A 21,465-nucleotide genomic window follows, 5' to 3' on the forward strand; every position below is an offset into this window, starting at 1 on the left:
ACAGCACAGACATCAGTGACGTGAGGCCTGATAGGTAATCTTGGTTTCACCTGTAAATGCTTTCCGGAATGCCATTGTTCTGCTGGGCGGGAGAAGGGTGCAAACTGACGTATGGTTTGGGGTGAGTGAGCAGTGAGAGCCAAGGTGACGTCTGAGAGAGGAGTGTGAGGTGTGTGTCTGCCCTTGACTTGGCAGAAAGGGAAAGGAAAGGGTAAACTTGCCAAAACATGCAACCAACTTTGCAGCAGTGACACGTGGTTGGGAAAGCTTGGTTGAGTGGTGGTGGAAGGGTTTCTTGGGTTCTGGTGGTTTTGGTTTGCTGAGTTTTTCTAAGTTTGACATTTCGTGCAAGTACAGTAATCTTGGTTTAAGGTGTGGATGAGCTTTGTATTAGGATGGATGTGGGTCTGTGTCCCATTTTGTTCTTGGGCCTTTTGAGATGATCTCCTCAGCAGCTGGTCTCAGCAGGCTTCCGGGGCTCCTGTCAGAGCCACTACTACGGCAGGTTCATACGTTTCGTAACCTGCTGCTGGCGTAACTTAAAAGGAGTAGTGGTCTGGTCCAGCTTTTGTCCTGCTGTGGTGGTGCACCGGCACGTGCCTGCTCCTGGCCATCTCCTAGTTTGGGTTTTGAAGACAAAGACTAAGAGCCTTTTTCCCTAAAGGCCTGAGTGTTCTGCTGTAGTATGTACCCTGAATTTATCAAGGTCGCTGAACCCTATTTAATGTGCTTTCTGGGAAGATGACAGGGTAGGAAGGATTGTTTTGTACCCTTCTGTCAGAAGGATGAAGCAGAAATACAAGAGCTCGGTTATTTGTGTGCTGAAGGGGCCGTGGTTGTCTGGTGATATGACAGCTTCGCTAATGATACCTGACAGAAGTATTGCAAAGGAGTAATTGTAAAAAAACCTTCTTCTCTCATGCAGTGTTTTTAAAAAGAAAGTATTTTCTTTTTGTAATATCCAGAATGTAGATTCCCATGTGACAAAATACTGCGTTCATGTGCCCAGCCGGTGGGCGTCAATTGAATGGGAAGTGTTGTCGCTGTGTTTCCTGTCTGTAGAGACTTTTAATTTTGGTAAGAGATTTTGTCTTTTGATAATTTTTATTGATTTCAAAACACTTTCAGAGTATTGTCACTTGCTGAGGAGATACTGAGACTGGATGATTGTTGCTCAGCTGTGCTCGACGTCCCCATGCCAGTTTACACCAGCAGAGTCAGGCTTTGGTAGCATAGAATGGCTTTTCTAGTTCCGTTGTTGCATTTAAAACAACCCAACTCTTCCTGCTGCTTTTTTTTTTTTGAAAGATTTATAGCAATGAAATGCCTTTTTTGCTGTAAGATCCTGCTTAATTTTTACAAGTTATTCTTGTTTGTTGTTTTTTAAGGAAAAGTCATCAACAAAGACTTGCGCCACTACTTGAGCCTCCAGTTCCAGAAGGGCTCGATAGACCATAAACTGCAGCAAGTGATCAGAGACAATCTCTACTTGAGAACCATCCCTTGTAAGTATGTAACAATCCTCCTTTGGTCTGTTCCTGCCAGCTGTCACATAATTCGAGCACTTTAAATTCCTTCTCTCCTAATCTGGCTTATAGTTTTACCTTGCAGCAGGAGCTTCTGTCAATGACTTTGCTAGAGTATTTTCGTGTCTTAAGTTGCACTGAGAAGGTACGGCCAATATGGACTGACAAAACAGTGAGAACTTCAGCATTCAAAACCTAGAGCGTTTCAGGAATATCTGTTTTACTCATTGCAAGTTCGTCGGTTGTTGTTAGAATAACCACAGCCACCATGGGAAATAAATCTTCCTCAGCACGATCAAGCAGTGCGAACAGATCCTGATGTTTGTCAGTGTATTGGTTTTGCACAGAGAGGGAGCTGAGACCTCGAGAGAGTCACATGCATTAGACAGAGTAGTGCAGCTGGAAGGAGAGTTGCAGGAGGGATTATATGCAGAAAGGGTCCCAATGACAGAAGATACAGGGGATCTGTTGTTTGCTCATCCTGAGAAGACGGTTCAAGGAGGTGGCAACAAGAGGGAGAGTGAATCCGTGGCCCAAGAAGAAGAGGAAGGAACAGCATGTGGACAAATTTTAGCATCACAGCAAGAATTAATTAGAGAATCTGAATGGACCTGTCTCATCAGTTACAGCAGCCCTTCTGCTCTGAGCATCCGCCAGCAGCTCTTGGTCCAGCCAGCACAAGTGTTAACTTGCCTTGAGCGAGGTGCCTAAAGGTTACTGCTCCCACCAGTGGAGGTTTGTCGAAAGCAACGTTCAACGTACATGCTCTGACAGCTGCCAAATTTCTTGTCTTTGCTTCTCACCCTTCTGTGCCGTTTAATTTCTTAATTATCACAAGATCATCCTTTACCTCGTCTCAGAGGTTCACTGATTAAAAAGGCTCGTCACCGACTGTATTCAAATATTCATTGCGCTGAAAGGTTTGGCAGCTGACGTTTTTGTAACTACAGGAATTCCATTCGCGGTTTAGTGTCATTGTCATGCTGAGCACGCCCAAGAGTTTGTGACCTTCTTAAAAGCTAGAACTGCTGAAAGGCAGTTGATTTACTCGCAGTTCTTACTAGCTGCCGCCTGAAAAACTGGCGTACGCCTTTAAAATGTTGTTAGGTTATAGGCAGTAATGAATCAGTGGAGTCCTTTCCAGGAGAGCTTTAATTAAGCTATTAAAACTAGGAGAGGCCCGTATTTATAGACACAACATTTGAGAACTTCTGCGTTAACACAGCAGTTTACTGATTCCTTTGAAAAAGCTTACCTGTAGCTAGAATTTGGAGTATAGATTAATTATGTGCTGAATTATGAGGTTAAAAAATAGTGTTGGTGCCCAGTTATGGATTTGGTGGCCCAAAAATCAAATGTGCTTACCTTATTACAAATTAGTGAGTTGGTACTGGTGGGAACAGTGGAGAGATGCGGCACCTTTACAGCCGTGTTAAAATACCACAGCTCTTAAACAGGTCCCCAGAATTCCAGGCTAGGACTGCCTGGCTCAGGCGTCAACAGCTTCCACAGAATACGTTCTTGGTTCACTGAGCATAAGAAAGAATTCTCTCTAATTACCACCTCACCCAGCTTTTTTTCTCCTCCTTCATCAGTGGCAGAACTGTCATTCCTACGTAATTTATTGGCCTAGTTTTTATACATTATTGTTCACTGCTCACCAGTGTCGTAACTCTCATCTTACTGGAGTGACATCATCGTTGTATAAAGATTCAAAAATATACTGGTTTTACTGAATTGTACAGCAGGCAGCATTTGGCAAACAGGCAGTGTTTAAGTACCTTACAAGAGAGTTTTCTCTGTCTTTTCAGGCACTACACGGGCTCCCAGAGATGGGGAGGTCCCTGGGGTAGACTATAATTTCATTCCTGTTGAGCAGTTTAAAGCACTGGAAGAAAGCGGAGCTTTGCTGGAAAGCGGAACGTATGACGGTAAGTTGGTGATGTTTAATGGAACGGGAATAAGGACCCAGTCCTTGTGTCCGGTATCTTGGCCTAAGTGTAGCATCTTGTACCCAGGAGGCGCTACTTTTCCTGATGATTGATGGTCGTTACGCTGGCAGAATGGCAATATTAAATCCGCTTTTCAGAGTACCTGAGAGGAGGGGTGGTGGTCTTGTTCTGAAGCACTCTACTAATTGCAAGTCCTTTCAACCAGTCCTCATGCAGTCTGATTATTTTCCCTATTCTATTTTTGAGGAAGCATTCAAAAAATGTTTGTCTGTGCTTGTAGAATTTGGTTTTAATGGAATTCACAGTCAGTTTTGGGTAAACTTTGATAACAGAGCCATGTTCTTCTCCAAGGTGCACATCAAAAGGTCGGAAGGCAAGGGAAATTCTGACACAGCGGAGAAAAAAAATACTTTGCAATGAAAAACGGGACAGTACTAGACCAGATTGCCCAAATCTGTAGCAAAGTTGGCTTTGTTAAGTGTGTTAGGGAAGAACACTGTAATGAAGGTAGAGAACCATCAGGAGCCAGTTACCCAGAAAGTCATGGAGCTGCCACCAGTGAAGGGCTTTTGCTTTGCTTTGGTTTGTTTGAAAGAGTTAGATGGCAGCCAGAGATAACTTCAAGGTTCCTCACATCCCTGTGCTCCGGGGTGGGGGAACAACCGAAACTCACCTTTGTTTAAAGTGAGAGAGAGGAGAGACCAGTTTGACAGCTCATTGCTGGATGTCTCGCGCTCCTGTGGAGTGTGCCCTGGTTGCAGGTGGGTTTCTAGTAGTGTTTGCCTGGTTTCTGCTGCTTTTTGCTATTGAGGGACTTACATCTTCACACCGTGAACAGAACAAATCGCAAACATCTCGGGTTGCTTTTTGTATGTGAGTTTACAAACCTGAGATATGATCTGGCTAGGCTTTTTTTTCAAATATGTAGTTGTACTTGACGTCAACAAAATTACAGCCAGCTTTTCAGAAATGCTGAGGACGTGCAGCTTTCATTGATGCTCAGCAGAATTGACCAGATTTTTGCCTGATTTTTACATCTGCTTAACATATATTTGATTCAAGCAAATTTAAGCATGCATGTAAAGGACTTATTTGGTAGGTGGTGGTTTTACTGGCACTTGAATTTGACTGATTTTCCCCTCTCAAAAAAAAAAAGTCCGAAGTAGAAAATTCTGTGAAGGGCTCTGTATGTCCTTGTTCTACATGTCTGATTCTGTCTGTTAACATCATCCTGTCTGTGGAACTCTCCTCAGCAAAGTTGGACCAAACTAGCACTGTATTTTTTTTTTCCTTAGCTCCCCTTTATCTGACTGTCACCACTTCGAGCCTCACCTCCACTGATATTTTCAGAGGTTTCTTATTTATTTTTTTGACATGGTCAAAACATATCCAGCCACCAAAAGTTACCCCAGCAGAAATTCTGGGAAGCTCTCTTGCTGTGTGCTCAATTCCCTAATAAAAATCATATGAGCTGTCAGGAGAGAGGTCAATTGCCACGATTCTTTTCCAGAAAACAAGAGATGATTCCTAGTCTTTATGGTTTAGATTAAAATATTGAAGTGAAAATCTGTTTGTTTTTCTCAAGTACAAATAACTTTCAGATGGAGCCATATTAACAGCTTTGTTCAGCAAGTGTATTGTCAGTAGAAAATTGTAGGACTGTAGGTGCTTCTAAAATCAATTATTTCTAATGTTTTATGTAAATAGATACTCATTTTTTCTGCACAATTAATTTATTTTTTTACTTTAGTGAGTTTCAGTTGCTACTTGTTACTCTGTTGATCAGTTAATCAGTATATAAAGAGCAATTGATTTTTCACTGTCTTGCTTCTCTCAGACTATTCCCCAAGTCGCTTTATGGAGCACTGGTGAATTCCAGGCAAAGTAACAATCTATCTTTTTCTTTGAAAACATGTGGGAGGATAGAAATTTTGAGTTAAACCTGTTGTTTTCTGATGTACAAGAGCATTACTGGCAAAAAGACAATGCAGGAATCAATAGGTTTTGAGTGTTGATTGGGTTCTGATAGTGCTGATATCTTCTTCAAGAAATTAAGTTTCAGTTCAGGACTTTCACCACAAACACATCACATGGGTGGTAAAGCATTGACTGCCGCTGACAGCGCTTTCAGCGGGTACCGGTGCTTCAGTCACCTTGGTTTTTGTCTCCTTGCCAGGAAATTTTTACGGTACTCCAAAGCCTCCAGCGGAGCCGAGCCCCTTTCAGCCTGATCCAGTGGATCAAGTTCTTTTTGACAATGATTTTGATACCGAATCACAGAGGAAGAGAACCACGTCCGTCAGCAAAATGCAGAGGATGGACAGCTCTCTCCCTGAGGAGGAGGAAGAGGAGGAAAAGGAAGCAGTGAACGGCAGCGGAGGGACAGGTTGGTTGACAAGGGGAGAAATTCCCTGCAGTACTGTGTGAATGAATAAGTAGTATACAAGTAATAGTTATGCTTGCTTAACTGCTTACTTAGTTTTGGTAAAGTTTGAAGGCGGTTTTCTATTCCAACTGGTGTTATTACTTGATTTTGAAATTATCTTTTAAAAAGAAACAGCTGTTCTTCCAGCCAGATGTGCAATTGCATCATAAAATGCACTGCTTATTAGAGAACATGTAGTGCTGGGGACTGGCCAGCTCCATGAGGAGGAAGGAAAAATTCGTCCACTCCTTAACTCATGGAATCCTTTGCAGAATACAATTCATACCCTGCAAATGTTACTTGTTTAATTTTGAGGAGATTACTGAGTTTGTATGCACGAGATACTAGTGAAGCGATGGGTTTAAGGGGCAACACTAGCTGATACTGTAAAATTTTCAGATTATTTTGGTTAAGGGAACTATCGCACAACCTGAGGCTGCCTGAAGAGGAGTTTGTAGCGAGAAATAGAGCAGAGTGCGTTGAGACTGCACCAGTGTCCGGTTGGATGTTCAAAGATTGGCAGGATGCCCTTTTCCTTTCGCTGTCATGGTTGCTGCTTTGAGGGGGAAGAACTGATGGTGGAGGGAAATCGTCACATTGCATTTGCACATGATCCTGCGTGTGAGTGTTTAAGGCAGACTTATATTGGCCAGACCTGACCTAACCTTGCAAGCTTTGGGGCTGCTAACACCACGGCACAGAGAGGCTGGTTACGTGAAGGTCACGGACATCGTTGTGTGACGGAGAATACCATGCATAACCTCAGAGCTGAAGGGTGGAGGCTTGCCTTGGAAGTTTTCTGCAGGGATTTTTGGGAGCTTTTTCTTGTTGTGGCTTGCGGGGAGGGTGGTGTTTTGATTTATTGGCAGTTTGGGTCTTCTTTATGTTTCATTCTGGTGCTTTGAGGGATATTAGTAGGTTTGGGGGGGGCTTTTTGATGGCATTACAAACACTGTTCTCTGTGTAGGAACAGCAACAAAGTGTAGTCAACACGGATTTCTGCCAGCGTTGATTTTTCAGCGTAGGCTCAGACACATAATACGAGGTTAATTCTGTTTGGCAGGGGAAGAGCAGAGTTCAGTGTTTTCATGTCAGCTTTTCAAAGTTCATAGCTGAAAAAAAAGTGGAAAAATGCACATCACATACAGTGTTTGACATCCACTCGTAGCCAGATTAAGAGGGTGGTTCTTTGTGAGAAACAACATAAACCTCTGACAAATAATAACACTTTCCCTGAACAACTGCAGAAAGCAAAGAAAAACATTCAGATTCTCCTGACTGGATGAAAACTGTTCCCAGCTACAACCAGACAAGCAGCTCCATGGACTTCAGAAATTATTTGTCGAGGGATGAAACCCTGGAACCGCTACCCAAGAACTGGGAGATGGCCTACACCGACACCGGGATGATCTACTTCATCGAGTGAGTAGCGTGGCACCGCAGAGGGGTTGGTGTGCCCTTCAGAGGAGAGCGGTGCTGGTGGGCTGCATTCTGGGAAGCTGCCTGCTGCTCTTACGCCTCTCTTCTTCTGCTCTTACTGCTTCTGTTTCTGTATGAAATTTGAGATGTTCCTGCTGTTTCGTTCCTCACTGATAACCGTCTGTGCTATGTACTTGGTGTGATTGCCAGCGCACACGAAAGCCTTACGGTGCCGTGTACAAAGTCACTTTGTTTGTAGTATGAGTTTTGTATCTCACAAAATACAAAGCTGGGTGGGTATTGCTAGGTGAGGTATGACATTGTACAGACCGTCACTATGTCAATTTTTTCTGAAATCTGAGGTCTGAGAGCTGGTTTATTCTTTCTTTGCCTCTTGCGTTCCTTGGCTGGGAATGCTTACTTAAAAATACAAATAGCACAGATTAGAGCCCAGGATAGGAAAGCAGCTCATACGTGCACATGTTAAACAGCCTCATTTTTTAATTTCTAAAGGAAACAAAAACCTTTACTGAGCATTAAGCATAAGAAGAGGCTAAAAATGTTTTTTTTTTTTTCCTTTCAGGTAGAAACAGCTGATATTCCCACATAAGCTACTGGGGGCAGGGGAGGGTGTTTGTACCTCTAACATTTCACATCTCTCCTGGAGAGTCTCCATTGTGCTGGTACCTCTGAGCATCGTTTTTTCCTTTTTTTTTAGCATTTTCTGATGTGATTGAGGCACAAATAAAGGTTACATTATCTAAAGGCTACAGTTTGCTCATGATAGTAAATATTTAAAAGTTAAAGTAGAGCAAAGTTTCTTCAATCTGAGGGAGTTCTCTTCTTCTAATGGGATGTGTTCTGCTCCACAGTCATAACACCAAGACAACCACGTGGCTTGATCCGCGGCTCTGTAAGAAAGCCAAAGCTCCTGAAGACTGTGAAGATGGAGGTGAGATGTTCAGAATGCATTTGTGACTGATAAATGTCCGAGTTTATCACAGCTGGGTACAATCCATTACTGCTCTGGTAGAAGCTGCTTTCTGATGCATGTGTCTCTGGAGCGGGCAGTGTCATGCTGAGTGTCCCTAGTTTGGTGCCAACAGGAGTTTACGTAAGACTGGGAAAGTCTGTAGTATGTTTTCCCTGGAGTAGTAGGATCTGACTGAATGGTGGGCTTATCTGCATTCCTGAGATGAGACTGAGCTATTTTCTTCCAGTAACTGTCATTGCTGGGGAGAAAGCTGCACGTGTTAGTGACGATCGCACTGGAAATGGTTGTGCAGGTGTAGCATGGCAGGAGGAGAAGGTCCGTAAGAGTTAGAATATAGAGTAATGAGGAAGATACAGCATAACGCCTATTGCTAATGATACCTCTTGCATGTGACGTGATAGTGTTGGAGTGCCTAAGCAGGGGGAACAATCCAACTCCCTTCAGCTCTTCACACTGTTGCTTCAGGACTTACAGGTCGGGTTCATGATCAGCTTACAGACAGTTCCTGCAACCATTTCCTACGTAGTCGTGAATTCAGTCGGCTAGAAAGGAGTACGAATAGCTCTGTCTTCAGCAAATGCCTGACATGTTACAAAGCTGAGGCAGACTCAGAATAGCCTGTCATCTTCCTAAATTGCACAGCCTAACGATCATGTATTCATAATGAAGCCAGCTGGAGCAATGTACGCATACTGCTGCTTATTAAACATGTGTGCAGCTCACCACAGGATAAAAGGAGCACTTCAGACAGAGAGATGCAGGATAGCCAAATGAACAACATCTAAATGAATAGACCCACTGGGTCTCTTGTCAAACCCTGTGGAGCAATTCTGGTATTAATAATTGGTAACATGCTGTCATATGCTAGGAAAATTCCTGTTACCATCAAACTTCGGGCACCCTCAAACAAGATTACATAGCAGTTGTATCCTTCAAATGTCTAGCTACCTGACTGTGTCCATTGTTCTAATGTTGAAATTTCCATGGTCAACATGACTAGAACAGTAAAGCTAGAATAATTGGGCCTGTGTTAACTGCTTGTCACCTTCAGTCAGTAACGCTCTGCTGCTGGGCGCCATCTTAGCAGTTCTGAATTTGCCATGAAAAGGAGCTTTTCCCGTGTAACTTTCAGTACCTGTATCAAGCAGGTGGTTTTTTATTTTGGACCACCAATGTAGGGGTGTCCAAAGGCGGTCCAGGCCTGAGCCAGTCAGCTAGCTTGCTGTGGCTGCAGGAGCCGTCAGGTTGCAGCAGCACAGAGCTGCGTTTTGTCGCCTTGGCAGGCCAGGCAGCCTGTGCTGGGCTCGGTGCAGCCAGACCTCAACACATGCTAGCCAGCTTTGGGGTGTCTCGCTGTGTTGTGAACGTCATAGCGAAGCAGCCTGCCACGGTGGGGGCTCTCTTCTTGTTCATCACGTGTGGCTGTCGCAGTTTGATTGGAGGTTTCTTGTGCTGACTGAAAACTGAAACGTTGTCAGAGTGCAGAGGAATATCCTGGTGTTACTGAGAGAGTAAGTGAAGGAGGCGTTCCTTCTGCCAGGTGGTCTTAAACAGGAAGCACAAGAGGGATGGAGGTACACAGTTTTACAAGCTTGGGGAATGATACCGAGCTGGTGGTGTATTTGGTGGCAGAAGCAGTGCAATCAGTTAAGATTGTATCATTTTAAAAATTGACAACTATCAAATCACATTAATAATTTATAATTAGTTTAATTTTAAATAATGCATTTTTCTTCCCCTTTATAGGTTCTTCCTCTCTAAATAGGTTAATTTGTATCTTGTCTTTAACTTTATTTTCTGTTTAAAGTGGTGTGATTTTGTTGAATACAAGTCTCCTCATCCAGTGCAACAAACAGTGAGAGTTACAGGGCTTCACGTTCTCTGGAACGGGCTGATATCCTTTCGTCAGAAGGACCAGCCTCAAACAATGAAAGGAAGAAAAAAGGACCTGTATTTTCCTCGTATTTTTCATGAGTCTGTAATCTGTCCTCTCGTTCCTTCATAAGAACTCTGATATTTGCTGATAGTTTTCCACTGTAATGAAGAATTTTGTTCTTTCTGGTTGTAGAACTTCCTTATGGGTGGGAAAAAATAGAAGACCCTCAGTACGGAACATACTATGTTGAGTAAGTACTAATTATAAATTTGACTTATATATTGAGCAGAAAGTAATGTAGCTCTTGATACGAGGTATGTGTAGATTGTGATGCAGTGCAAGCATTAAACACCCCCAGTAGAAACAGGTCTAGAGGCAACAAACGCATGGCGCACACTTCCGAAGCACTGGCGCGTGGCCTTACCGACTTACTGGAGTGTGTCTCCTTTGGGGTGGGAAAGTGAGTCGCAACCAAAGTAATTTATCAGTGGGAATGAGCTGATGTAATTGTTCTCAGCTTTAACAAACAGGAGGGTCCCTTGATTTCAGAGTAGCACCTGATAACTGTAAAAGAGCAAGAGTAGCACTTATCTCATTGCTGTCTCCAAAGAGCCGAGTAAATAACTACTGAACTGCTGCAAGAGCTCTTCTGAGTCTCCTCCAGGTCAGAGTCAATGCAATCTCTCTCTAACCATGGAGAGGAAAATCAGTAGAGTTGAAAATGTTAGCTTCAGGGAACAAGTTAACATTGTTTGACTTTGCACAGCCAACAGAGGTGTTTAAATTCTACTCGAACTTACTGGTTTTTTTCCATTCTGCTGTACTACCCTAGCATCTACTAGTAAAAAGGTGACGTCTGAGTTTGTAAACACTGTAGGTACATGGAAGCGACATGTAACGTCAAGAGGAGAAGCTGATTTTACCAGTTCTGATCTGTTAACAACCTTTTGAAAATTTGCAGGCTGGAACGAAGGTATACGCTACCTAATAATTACAGGAAGCAAAATTGTATTGGCTCTTGAAATAAATTAAGTTGTTGAAAAAACCAAAAATACTTTCAGTTTTGATTATGATAGTTTATCCTTCATTCCTTCAGATCATTAATCTGAGATAATAAAAATAGTCTTTGTAGATGTGTCTTTTGTGGTTGTCTTTGCTGTGACATAGGCAGAATGCTTTCTGCTGAAATCCTGATCTGCCTTTTGTGTGTCTGCAGTCATATTAACCAGAAAACTCAGTTTGAAAACCCAGTGTTGGAAGCCAAAAGAAAAAAACAGCTAGGACAGACTGATGTTGGCCCTTCAAAATCAGGTATCACTGAATATTGTGTTCCTTGTCACTGGTATCTTTACCTGCAAGTATGCGTCATAAGTAACCGGTTTTGGAATTAATCTAGGCATCAGCCTTGACTTTTTGCTGGCCATTGTGGTGTTGCCCTCCCAAATCTGTAGGATTTTTTGAATGATTTTTTAGTATTAAAATTGAACTGAGACCCTAAGACTGCTTTTAGTCATTCTGAAGCTGGTTGTCGTAAGCAGCTTTTGAACATATGGAAGGTTAGAAGAGCCAGCCAGAAGACACAAGTAAAACCACACCTTGAATTTGTATGCTTTTTACCTACTTAAAGCTTGGAATTCAAGGGTTAGAGTGTAGAACTAGGAGCTATGGGTCTGGGAGTTACAGGTGGGAGCTTTAGTTCCAGCTCTGTTGTAATCTGTACTATGGTCTTGAAAAAACTCTAACTTTTCCGTTCACTAAACTTAGGTGTGAAAGACGTATAGCAGTATCGTGTTTGCTTTGCTCCATAACAGTGCTGCAGAGGCTAACCAATGTTAACCAAACAAATCAATAACCTTTGTGACACCTTAAAAACCAAACAAACAAAAACTTGCCAAAGCTAACACTGTTTTCCTACCTTCTTATCTCTCTATTCCATAATTCAAAAGCACCAGAGAAGTCTGTCTTCACGAGAGATCCCTCCCAGCTTACAGGAGCACTTATACGGACGTCGCTGAAAAAAAGCACCATGGGATTTGGCTTTACAATCATTGGAGGGGACAGACCTGATGAGTTTCTCCAGGTGAAGAACGTGTTAAAAGACGGACCTGCTGCACAAGATGGGAGAATTGCTCCAGGTAAAGTATTGTTTCTCTGAACTTCCATTTCCTGTGGCGCTTTTAGAGAAGGCAGCTTTTGAGGCACGGGAGGCCGGATGACTCCATCCGCGGACTCTGAGTATGAACATCTCACTAAATGAATCAGTTTTCAGATTTGTGAAAGACCTGTGCAGAGCAGGGGCTGAAAAGGAAAAGAGGCAGTATTCTAGATACAGACCTACTTTGAGGACATTTCTGAAGATTTCAGTAGTTCTGCTTCAGCCAAGACTTCGTGATTGTTTACAGAATGGTTTTTTGTTCCCTCTCTATACGTAAAGTAAAACACGTGTGTTTGAGTCCTGGTCTGTGTTTTGCCTTGTTGCTGCCAAAAAGCATAACACCAAATATTAAAACTGCAAAAAGCCCACAGCAGGGACGAGCGAGCAAAGCTGTATGAACTGGGCAAGTGAGGAAACGAGAGATGAGAGCTACTGCAGTCCAGGAAGAATTGCACACTTTGTCATGATTACATATTTAGTAAAGTTACTTGTAAGCTTACTGTAACATAGGGTTTACATGCTAGAGAAGGCAAAATGTTTCTTTCCGTATCGTATAAACTCTTTTACTCTTCAAGAAGAAGAGTAAGAGGAGTTCATGCTTTTGGTGATTTAATACTATTTACTTACGAGATGAAACAATTTCCTGGTTTGTTGCTGACCTATTGTTTGAACTTGTTTGTATGCGGGTCATTTTCCTCCGCTTAAAAATGGAGATGATCTGGAGCGTTGCAATGCGGTGCACACTCGTTCAGATGAAAAGAAGTGTTGTGGTTCCTGGAGTAAGAGAGTTACTGCTGCACTCATGCCCAGGCATTACGTGATAAGGCAGTTTACTGGGAATATTGTATTGCACTTGCAGGGGTTCGTGATCAAAATGCTGGAAGTTGTGAAACAAGGTCTCAGGATCTGAAGCCTGCTTCTGCTTCATTTAGAATATATATGCTTAGCCGTGTGTGGCGAGAGTGAAGGAGTACAGAAGGTGTGTGGGTGCAATCCTAGCTTAAGTTCAGCCAGCCCTAAAATAAACACAGGGACCCCGTCCCAAAATCCGCTTTATTCGGAATTGGGTTTAGGATGCTGTACGATGTGAATTAAAGTAGAAGACATCTGCTCGCGGTAACGTGTGTTCTCTGCTTCATCTCCTGTGGCTGCACAGTATCATTTTTAAATCTGCTGCAGATTAAACTTTATATATTTAGCACACTGTGTTCTGGGTTGAAATAGAATAAATGCAGAGAGGAAATCCTGCATGCTTTTTGGCAACAGATAGCAGAGGTAGCAGCCCCGCCACCGTTTGTTACAAGTTTTGAAGACTGCACAGTGATTCCCTCCAGTTGGGCTTTTGTCCTGAGGCTCAGAACACAGAGCAGGTGTGGGTGGTTTCGTTTCTGGTTTTGACGCTGTTGAACTTTCTTTTGTAACAGGTGATGTCATTGTGGACATAAATGGAAGTTGTGTCCTTGGCCATACCCATGCAGATGTTGTCCAGATGTTTCAGCTAGTTCCTGTCAATCAGTATGTGAACATGACTTTATGTCGTGGTTATCCTCTTCCTGATGACACGGAAGACCCTGTGGTAGATATAGTGACAGCCACACCGATTATCAACGGACCGCCTGTGACCAAAGGGGACGTTTGTGTGACCGGCCAAGATTTAATAGCAGGAACAGTTGTGTTGGACCAGAATGGGAAAATGGGCCCTATGTTGGTCAACGGTCGTCTGAATGGCCCTTCCGTGGATACAACTGAGCAGAGGATCTCTCTTGCATCTTCAGGAGGCTCTCAGCCAGAGCTGGTCACCATTCCCCTCGTCAAAGGTCCTAAAGGCTTTGGGTTTGCCATTGCGGACAGTCTGACGGGACAGAAGGTGAAAATGATTTTAGACAGCCAGTGGTGCCAAGGCCTTCAGAAGGGGGACGTAATCAAGGAGATCTGCCACCAGAACGTACAGAGCTTGACACATCTGCAGGTGGTGGAGGTACTGAAGCAGTTTCCAGTAGGAGCAGAGGTGCCACTACTTATCTTAAGAGGAGGTACATACGTAAAGTTACCGTTGTCATAAATGTGCTTTTTTAAAGTCCTTTTTAGTGCGATCTCTAAATCATGTCCAGTCTTGACAGTTAAGTAGCAGCTTGTTATGCCTCTGAGCCGTTATGTTCTAAGTTTAATTTGTACCCCTGAGTATTTGGGGTGAGAGCATGCCGCCAGAGTTTTGTTTTTTTAAAAAAAATTATTATGATATGCTTATGCACTGTCCCTTCCCAGTGTCTCAGGAGTGCTAAAGCGAAAACGCAGTCTCTAGCGTAGTACAAAGGGTCTGACGGGTGGAGTTTTCTGAGGCTCTCCAAATGTATTCCAGCAACTGTGGCTGCAGTGGAGAGGTGATTACAGGAGAGCAGAAGAAGCATCAGCAGGGGGGTGCAGCTGATCCCTGGAAGTACCAGAAAAGCGCTCATTTTTGCATTTGCGTATTTATACCTCTTCATTGGCTGTCACTCACAGACCAAAACGCGTCTTCTCCCCAAAAGCTGACCAGTAGACAACGTGTGTTTGCCAGAGGAGCTGAATGAGTTATGAAGCAACATGTGACTGCTTCACGTCCCTTTAAGCTTTTCTTTTAGCCCTTAGAGCGTCACTTCAGTCATAGATATTTGCAAAAATCTCCAGGTCTCTTTCTGTGTTAATGCTACTGGTCCTTAACCAGCTAAGGAAATAACTAGATTTCTTTGGTAGCAAGTGAAATTCCTCTAGACAAGTTCAGTCTCCGTATCCAGTGAACTGGTGTGTGATTTGGTTGACCAGTGTCTAGCAAAAAGAGAGACAGACGTTTGTCGCTGTTGTACGGCTTGCAGTTCTAATTTGAGAATTCTCTGAAGTGATGGTTTTGGTCAACTGAATGTTCGCTTTGCCATTTAAAAGAGGAGTGAATGAGCAGTTACTGTTTTCGACTCAGGAGGAGCTGGTTGTATTGCCTTAACGCTCTTGAACCGTGTGATGACCTAGTACTGAAACTGCTTTCCACATTGTGTTTTCCTCAGGTCCGCCCTCGCCTACTAAAACTGCCAAAGGGGTGAGTATTAGTGACGGATTTAAATTGGTTTCTGATGGAGAATGTTCAGGGGATCTTGGTTGCAAAACAGACCGATAAGTACGGTCTGCTTAACAAAACAGATTCCTTCCAGGTTTTGAGTTGGTGAGTGGAGGTGATGGGTATCTCTCTTACTACTGAGCAGTCAGTAATGCAGGCAAGGTCTTGTACAGCGATAGGTGTAATACTGTGATTTGTCGTCATTTTAAATATGACAATGTCACGGAAGTTCTAGCATTATTTCGTTTTTTTGCACTATACTTTAAATTGCCATTGATGTGCACGCTTTGACCTGCTTTTGAAGTCTCATCTCTGGATTTTGGCCCCTGTGGTCACCTGCAGGATGATGTAGCAAAACCACGACTGGTTACCCAGCGGAAATTCTTTGTCTTAAGTAACTGCTGTCAGAGCACCCGTTAAAAGGGAAACAAACCAGCGGATCTGGGGTGCTTTTCATTGCTAATTACCCGCATTAAAGTGAAATGGGATATCCAAGGGGAACTTAGCATATCTCGATGTTTCTCGATCCTTGCGTGGACTGAATGGCTTGGTTATTAAAACACTTGCTTTTCTTTGACTCTTGGAAGTTTGATCGGTTGGGATATCTTTAATATCTGTTAGCTCAGTAAAGGATCCTTGGGCTTAATAAATACCCTCTGATTTGGTAATGCTGAAAATGCATGTTTTTGTCATGAAGACTTCCTTTATGAATTAGGCTGGTTGGTGACCAGAGCTGTTTCTTTAAAAATGTTTCTTGTACAGAACAAATTATTTCATTTTCGGAAGACCCCGTTGCCAGGATGTAGATGTAGGTTCTTTTTCTGTCTTTGTCCTGCTCTTTGAATGTTGACGTTGTACTGCAGCAGCGGGGTAATGTAACGCTCGAAACAGCCTGCACGCAGTAAAACGTGCAGATTCCGTTCCTTGCAAGCATACAGCTGCCTGGGCAAAATAAATCATTGCATAAATCTCTGCAGCTTGAGGATGCAGGCCTTGTCAGCGTGCCTCTCATGTCAGTGTGCTCTGTGCGGGCGTGCTAAAAATACTTAGGACTCGGGGAATGGCATTCTAGCGCACGTGCCGTCGCAGCTTCCCACGGAGCACTCGATGTTCAGTGGCATTAAGCAGTGTGGCAAAATAATTCCGTTAAAAAGGGCAAGTTCTTGGGTTTATAAACATAAAACAAGTGTCAAACTGCTAAACCCCGGGGGGAGGTTTTTTCCACTTTTTGTAAAAGGGCATATCTAAGGCTGTTCCGCCCGTGTTTTGTTTAGCATGCACAGACACACACAGACTGCCGTCTTGCAGTTCTCCAGCTGGGTTTCAGCCTGGAATAAGTATTTAGAGTTACTTCAGTGCATAATCAATTGGAAATTAGAGTGGGAGACCTCAAGGACACTTGGTGTCCTTCCTTAGTGAAACACTGGGAGGGGTGTTGCAGCAATCGATCATAGAAGAGAAATGCAAAATGGCGTTACTGATGCCTCACGCTCCCCGGGTGTGTCCCCCTGCTCAGTGCTGTAATGCTGTTGGGATCCCTGCTGCAATGCCCCGATGCTGGGCGCACCTCCTGCTCTTGTTCGGAGTGATTTGGCAGCGGGCAGGAGGCAGTGCCCGCAGAGCAGCGTGTGCCTGCAGAGGAGCTTGTGCCCGCAGTGGTGAACCGTGGTCTGGAGCTCAGCAGGTGCCTGCCAGGGAAGCAGCCTGTTCTCCAGACGTGACCGCTCCTGTGCGCTCCACTTCATCCTGCGTGCCGATAAGCACTGGGAGCTGGCTGCCTTTACTCATCCCTGAGCGTCGGTCACTTCAAACGCCAGTCTTCAGGAGAAATCTGTGGCCTGTGAGGAAGACTACAGTAGTCCACTCAGACAGATGCATTGGAAAAGAGACATGGAGTTGTAGTTTTATTCCCCTGTTCCCTTGTTTTGCCCTGCATTTCACCTTGGTATGATGTTGATTGTCCTTGTGCGCACAAGCGCACAAGTTCAGTGATGCTGTTGATTTAATACGGGTTTTGTGGGGTGGGCTCTGTTTCAGAAGGACAAGCAGGATGGTTCAGGGAGTTTGGAAGCTGTCGGCGATCCCATCCCACAGCCAATGCCTTTTCCACCCACTGCTGTACGACCAGGCTCTCCTAAACTGGACCCTTCAGAAGTCTACCTGAAGTCTAAGACTATATATGAGGATAAACGTGAGTATATCAACTTCAGTTTGGAAATATTCCATTGTGAAGGAATTTTTTCTTTGTCATATGTGTGATAAAACTACTGACTTTCGCGTTGAGTTTATTAACCTCCTGTAGTGAAAACATTCATACAGAAACTAGAAAACTGTGGAACCCCTTTTTTAAAAGAAGATACAATGTTTCAACCATATTCACAATAAAACAGTCAATCGCAGAAGTGATCTCAAGGAGGATCCAGTTCTGAAGTAAACTGAGGCAGACCTGACCGTTTCCGTGTTATAGAGGGGAGCTCTGAGCTGGTTACAGACTAGATTTTATCCTGGCCCACCGTACAAACGCAGCTTGGATTTCCCGTTTGGCATTTGTCAATCTCTCCTTTCCTTTTTGAGCCTTTTCTTGAAAATGTATTTTTCCATTTTGGAAAGAGAACATCACTGAAGATTTGACTGTTTGAATTATTTACTGTGTTCTGTGGATAAGACGAGTCAGAATGCACCACCAAAGCGTAATCTTTCAGTAATCAAAGATGGCTCCTTACATGTTTTGAAATGTTGCTTTGTCTTAGCTCCAAACACAAGGGATTTGGATGTTTTCCTGAGGAAACAAGAGTCAGGTTTTGGTTTCCGGGTGCTTGGAGGGGATGGACCAGATCAGCCGGTGAGTGAAACACTTCGCATTGCCTACATGTTGTCTTACATTATCACGGTTAGAATGGCTCTGCTCTGACATTCTCACTTCCCTCTCGTTCTAAACAGTTCCATGATGGCAACATTTCAGTAACTGCCTTTTAAAGATCAGGAATTGACTCAGATTACCTTTCTTTTTTTCCCTCTTTGTGGCTGACTTTAATTTGCGAGGCTCCCATGCCCTTTCCGCTATCTAGAGTCTGTCTTGGCAGCAATTTTCTGTGTCAGGCTGACAACGCTGGTGGTGTTTCTGTAGTTGTTGCTGTGTCTCGGGAGCACTCGAAAGGGCAGCACTGGCGCCCAGCCTTTGCCTGTTTCCACCTGATCCCAGTCGTGGTCTTGGCACAAAATGTGCCCTGGCGATGTTCAGTGCGCCGCGCACATCAGCGGCACTGGGGAGCAGATGAGTGGAAGGAAGCTGCTGCTTACCCTGCAAAAACTCCATCGGACCGTTCTTTTGAGTGCAGCCCAGTGAAACGAGGCAAGATTTGGGATTGTATCGCACCCCTTTTACCCCATCTCCTGCCAAATTTAAAAAATGCATTTTGTTCTGTTAGTCCGTGTGGTTTCTGGTGGATTCGTCTCAAGGAGATGAGCACAGCCTTTCCAGTGCACTCTTTCAGGCTTTTACTTACCTTGTGATTTTCCCTCTCATACAAAATGATGGTATTCCAGGATTTTTGCGAGACCCTTGAAGCAGAGCCTATTGAGACTGCTTCCTTCTGCAGACGGATGTTGGTGGTGTTTTGCATTGAACCTGGATCAACATGTAGCTCTGATGTTTGCCTAGAAGGAACGCTAGTTAGAGCCGGTTTGCTTTGGCCTGGGCAGTGACTAGAGCTCCCTTATGGCTTTAAGTTGCCAATGTGGTCGTGTTTGCTGGCCTCAGCCTGCGGAGCTGTTGCCATTGGACTGGGATGACTCTGCTCGAGAGGTGAGAGCCAAGGAATGGCGCAGCTGGGGGCAGAGGGGTGAATGCTGCTGGGGAAGCCCCTGGGCGATCTGTTCCTCTGATGGCAGGCTTCAGCAGACTCCCCTCTATTTCCAAAAAGGCAAAATTTTTTCTCTGGGAAGAAGTGGTAAGACTTGTGCCATGTATATGTCAGGAGTTGTTCCTTCAGCTGCCAAGTTAAGAGGAGAAGCTTTTGGAGTAGGTACTCAGATTGTTTTCTGAGTGCAGTTAAGGAAGACATTTTTTTCCATTCACAGCTGTGATCCAGTGCTAGCTTTTTTTTTTTTTTTTCCTAATGTGCATTTAAAGAAAAAGAAGAGCAAACCAAACCAATCTTACTTCTGTTGCACTTTATAGCATTTGTGGTGGTGTGTTTCCGTAACAGCCGTAGCTCTCGGTGAGTCTCCAGCCAGGGCCATGAGTGTGCTGTGCAGATGGTCTGTCCACCCTTGCTTAACCCCCAACAAGCGTTGACCTGGTTGTTCTTAGTCTTTCATTCAGCCTGAATGTGACTGTAGCATATGAAATAGTGTGTGGTGGTCCTAGCTGGGTTACATTTAGTAGCAGTTTATGAGGTGGGGGTAGACAAAACTGATAGAGGGAGAGCAGATGTTTGGTTTCATCCCCTAGTCACTGAAAAACCTTCAGGTGTGGAACTGTCTACTTCTCAGCAGTAAATTTGAGTTCTTTTGAAAGCTTTTACTTCTTCCTCAGTCACTCTGGCCTAGTCTTAGTAAAAAAAAACAAGTGGAATAAATGACAGAGGCTTTCATTTCAGTAATGTCTGAGAAATCACATAGATGTAATAAGAACATAGTGTATACTTCTGTCGAAAGTCAGGCTTTTTAATAAACTGACAAATGTGCTCAGGAAATACTGATGCTTCCAGAATTCATGGAAATACGGATTAAAATCCCCCCAAACTTTGTGTATTTACTGAATACTTTGAGCCCCCAAATTGTATTTACTTAATCAGCTTGTGTGAAGTACGCTCGCTGACTGTTTCTGCTAGAACTGAGCAGTCAGATAATCTTTAAAAATATCTTCCCAAAGCCCTCATCTGTCTGGATTCACCTGAGTTCCAATAATTATGTGTTCTGAATGCGTTCTGCTGTTCAAACCCCCTGACTCTGCTCTGCTGACAGATTTATATTGGAGCCATAATCCCGTTGGGAGCAGCAGAAAAAGATGGCAGACTTCGAGCTGCAGATGAGCTGATGTGCATTGATGGGGTCCCTGTAAAGGGGAAGTCGCACAAACAAGTTTTGGACTTAATGACCAGCGCTGCACGGAACGGTCAGGTGCTGCTCACGGTCCGGAGGAAGATCTTCTTTGGTGGTACGTGTCTGTGCGGAGAGGGTCCTGCAGGACCCACATCTGGCTTTTGTAATTCAATCAATTCAAGCTGCTCTGAAACGGAACAATTATTGTGCTAGAGCTGAGCAGCCTGAGATTCAGGAGAGTCAGCTGTAATTCTGAGTAAGTGGAGAAAAGCAGAATTTAATAAGATGATGCTTTGGTGCTTGCTAGTTTGCACTGCTCGCACAGGTAAGACTCTGAAGATGATGGTGGCAGTGGTGTTTTCTTCAGAACTTTCTGCAGGTATTTGTTAGAACAACCACTAACGCTATACCAATCGAGCAACAGCACAGTCGGTTTTCTTTACAACATGCTGCATTCTGAACTGTTTTGGCATCTGTGTAGCAAGAATAAGTGCGTTCAAACCAGAGGTGACTCAAGGGAGCATCTTGTGATTCTGCGGCTTTAGGTCGGTACCCAGACTGGCAGCGTACAGAACACTGCTGTCCTGGACTCGATGCCGACCGTGTGAATGACAGAGCTGGGATGGGCGTCAGGAGAACAGGTCCCCTGTTCTGATTAGCAACCGGTGTTGCTTTTCGGTTGCATTATTCAACCATTAATTCTGAGTATATACAAGTAAAAGGAAAAAGTATTTTCAGTTCTCAATTTCTTTAAGATGCCTTGTGGTAGACAGACTGCTTTAGGACCAAAATTTTGTAGATTTCCTAAAAGAAAGCCTGGCTTCAATCTTCAAACTGCCTTTTAAAAAATGTTTCCATTGTTGCAAGTAAACAGTTGTTCCTCACTTAAGATCACAAGAGTTGTTGTTTGTAGCTGGATATCTGCCGCAGGTCTTGTACTTGCAGCGTGCAGAAAAGCCGTGATGATTTTTTTGCTATAAAAAG

The 21,465-nt window shown here is 43.8% G+C and overlaps 1 protein-coding gene and 1 long non-coding RNA gene across 4 annotated transcripts in view; one reads left to right on the plus strand and one right to left on the minus strand.

Moving 5' to 3' along the window:
* MAGI3 (membrane associated guanylate kinase, WW and PDZ domain containing 3) overlaps positions 1 to 21,465 on the plus strand; it is a 71,051-nt gene that overhangs the window by 35,834 nt on the left and 13,752 nt on the right. For both annotated transcript variants that reach the window (XM_086765911.1, XM_086765912.1), the window contains exons 2-14: positions 1,389 to 1,505; positions 3,338 to 3,457; positions 5,655 to 5,864; positions 7,151 to 7,325; positions 8,195 to 8,274; positions 10,385 to 10,442; positions 11,409 to 11,503; positions 12,139 to 12,327; positions 13,772 to 14,380; positions 15,386 to 15,417; positions 17,473 to 17,626; positions 18,186 to 18,277; positions 20,404 to 20,596. In XM_086765911.1, the coding sequence (XP_086622037.1) occupies positions 1,389 to 1,505; positions 3,338 to 3,457; positions 5,655 to 5,864; positions 7,151 to 7,325; positions 8,195 to 8,274; positions 10,385 to 10,442; positions 11,409 to 11,503; positions 12,139 to 12,327; positions 13,772 to 14,380; positions 15,386 to 15,417; positions 17,473 to 17,626; positions 18,186 to 18,277; positions 20,404 to 20,596 (2,124 nt within the window). The remainder of the gene's footprint in view (positions 1 to 1,388; positions 1,506 to 3,337; positions 3,458 to 5,654; positions 5,865 to 7,150; positions 7,326 to 8,194; positions 8,275 to 10,384; positions 10,443 to 11,408; positions 11,504 to 12,138; positions 12,328 to 13,771; positions 14,381 to 15,385; positions 15,418 to 17,472; positions 17,627 to 18,185; positions 18,278 to 20,403; positions 20,597 to 21,465) is intronic.
* On the minus strand, positions 5,871 to 13,807 carry LOC147598020 (uncharacterized). Of its 2 annotated transcripts, none has more exons than XR_015261014.1 (5): positions 12,975 to 13,807; positions 12,298 to 12,490; positions 12,108 to 12,203; positions 10,617 to 10,756; positions 5,871 to 7,015 (listed from the first exon to the last, which is right to left on the minus strand). It is a non-coding gene; the product is annotated as an uncharacterized LOC147598020 (long non-coding RNA). The 2 variants fall into 2 exon arrangements; XR_015261015.1 differs by lacking the exon at positions 5,871 to 7,015 and adding an exon at positions 10,164 to 10,390.

Source organism: Chlamydotis macqueenii, chromosome 23 (assembly GCF_036417535.1).
Source record: "Chlamydotis macqueenii isolate bChlMac1 chromosome 23, bChlMac1.mat, whole genome shotgun sequence".
Classification (NCBI taxonomy): Eukaryota; Metazoa; Chordata; class Aves; order Otidiformes; family Otididae; genus Chlamydotis; species Chlamydotis macqueenii.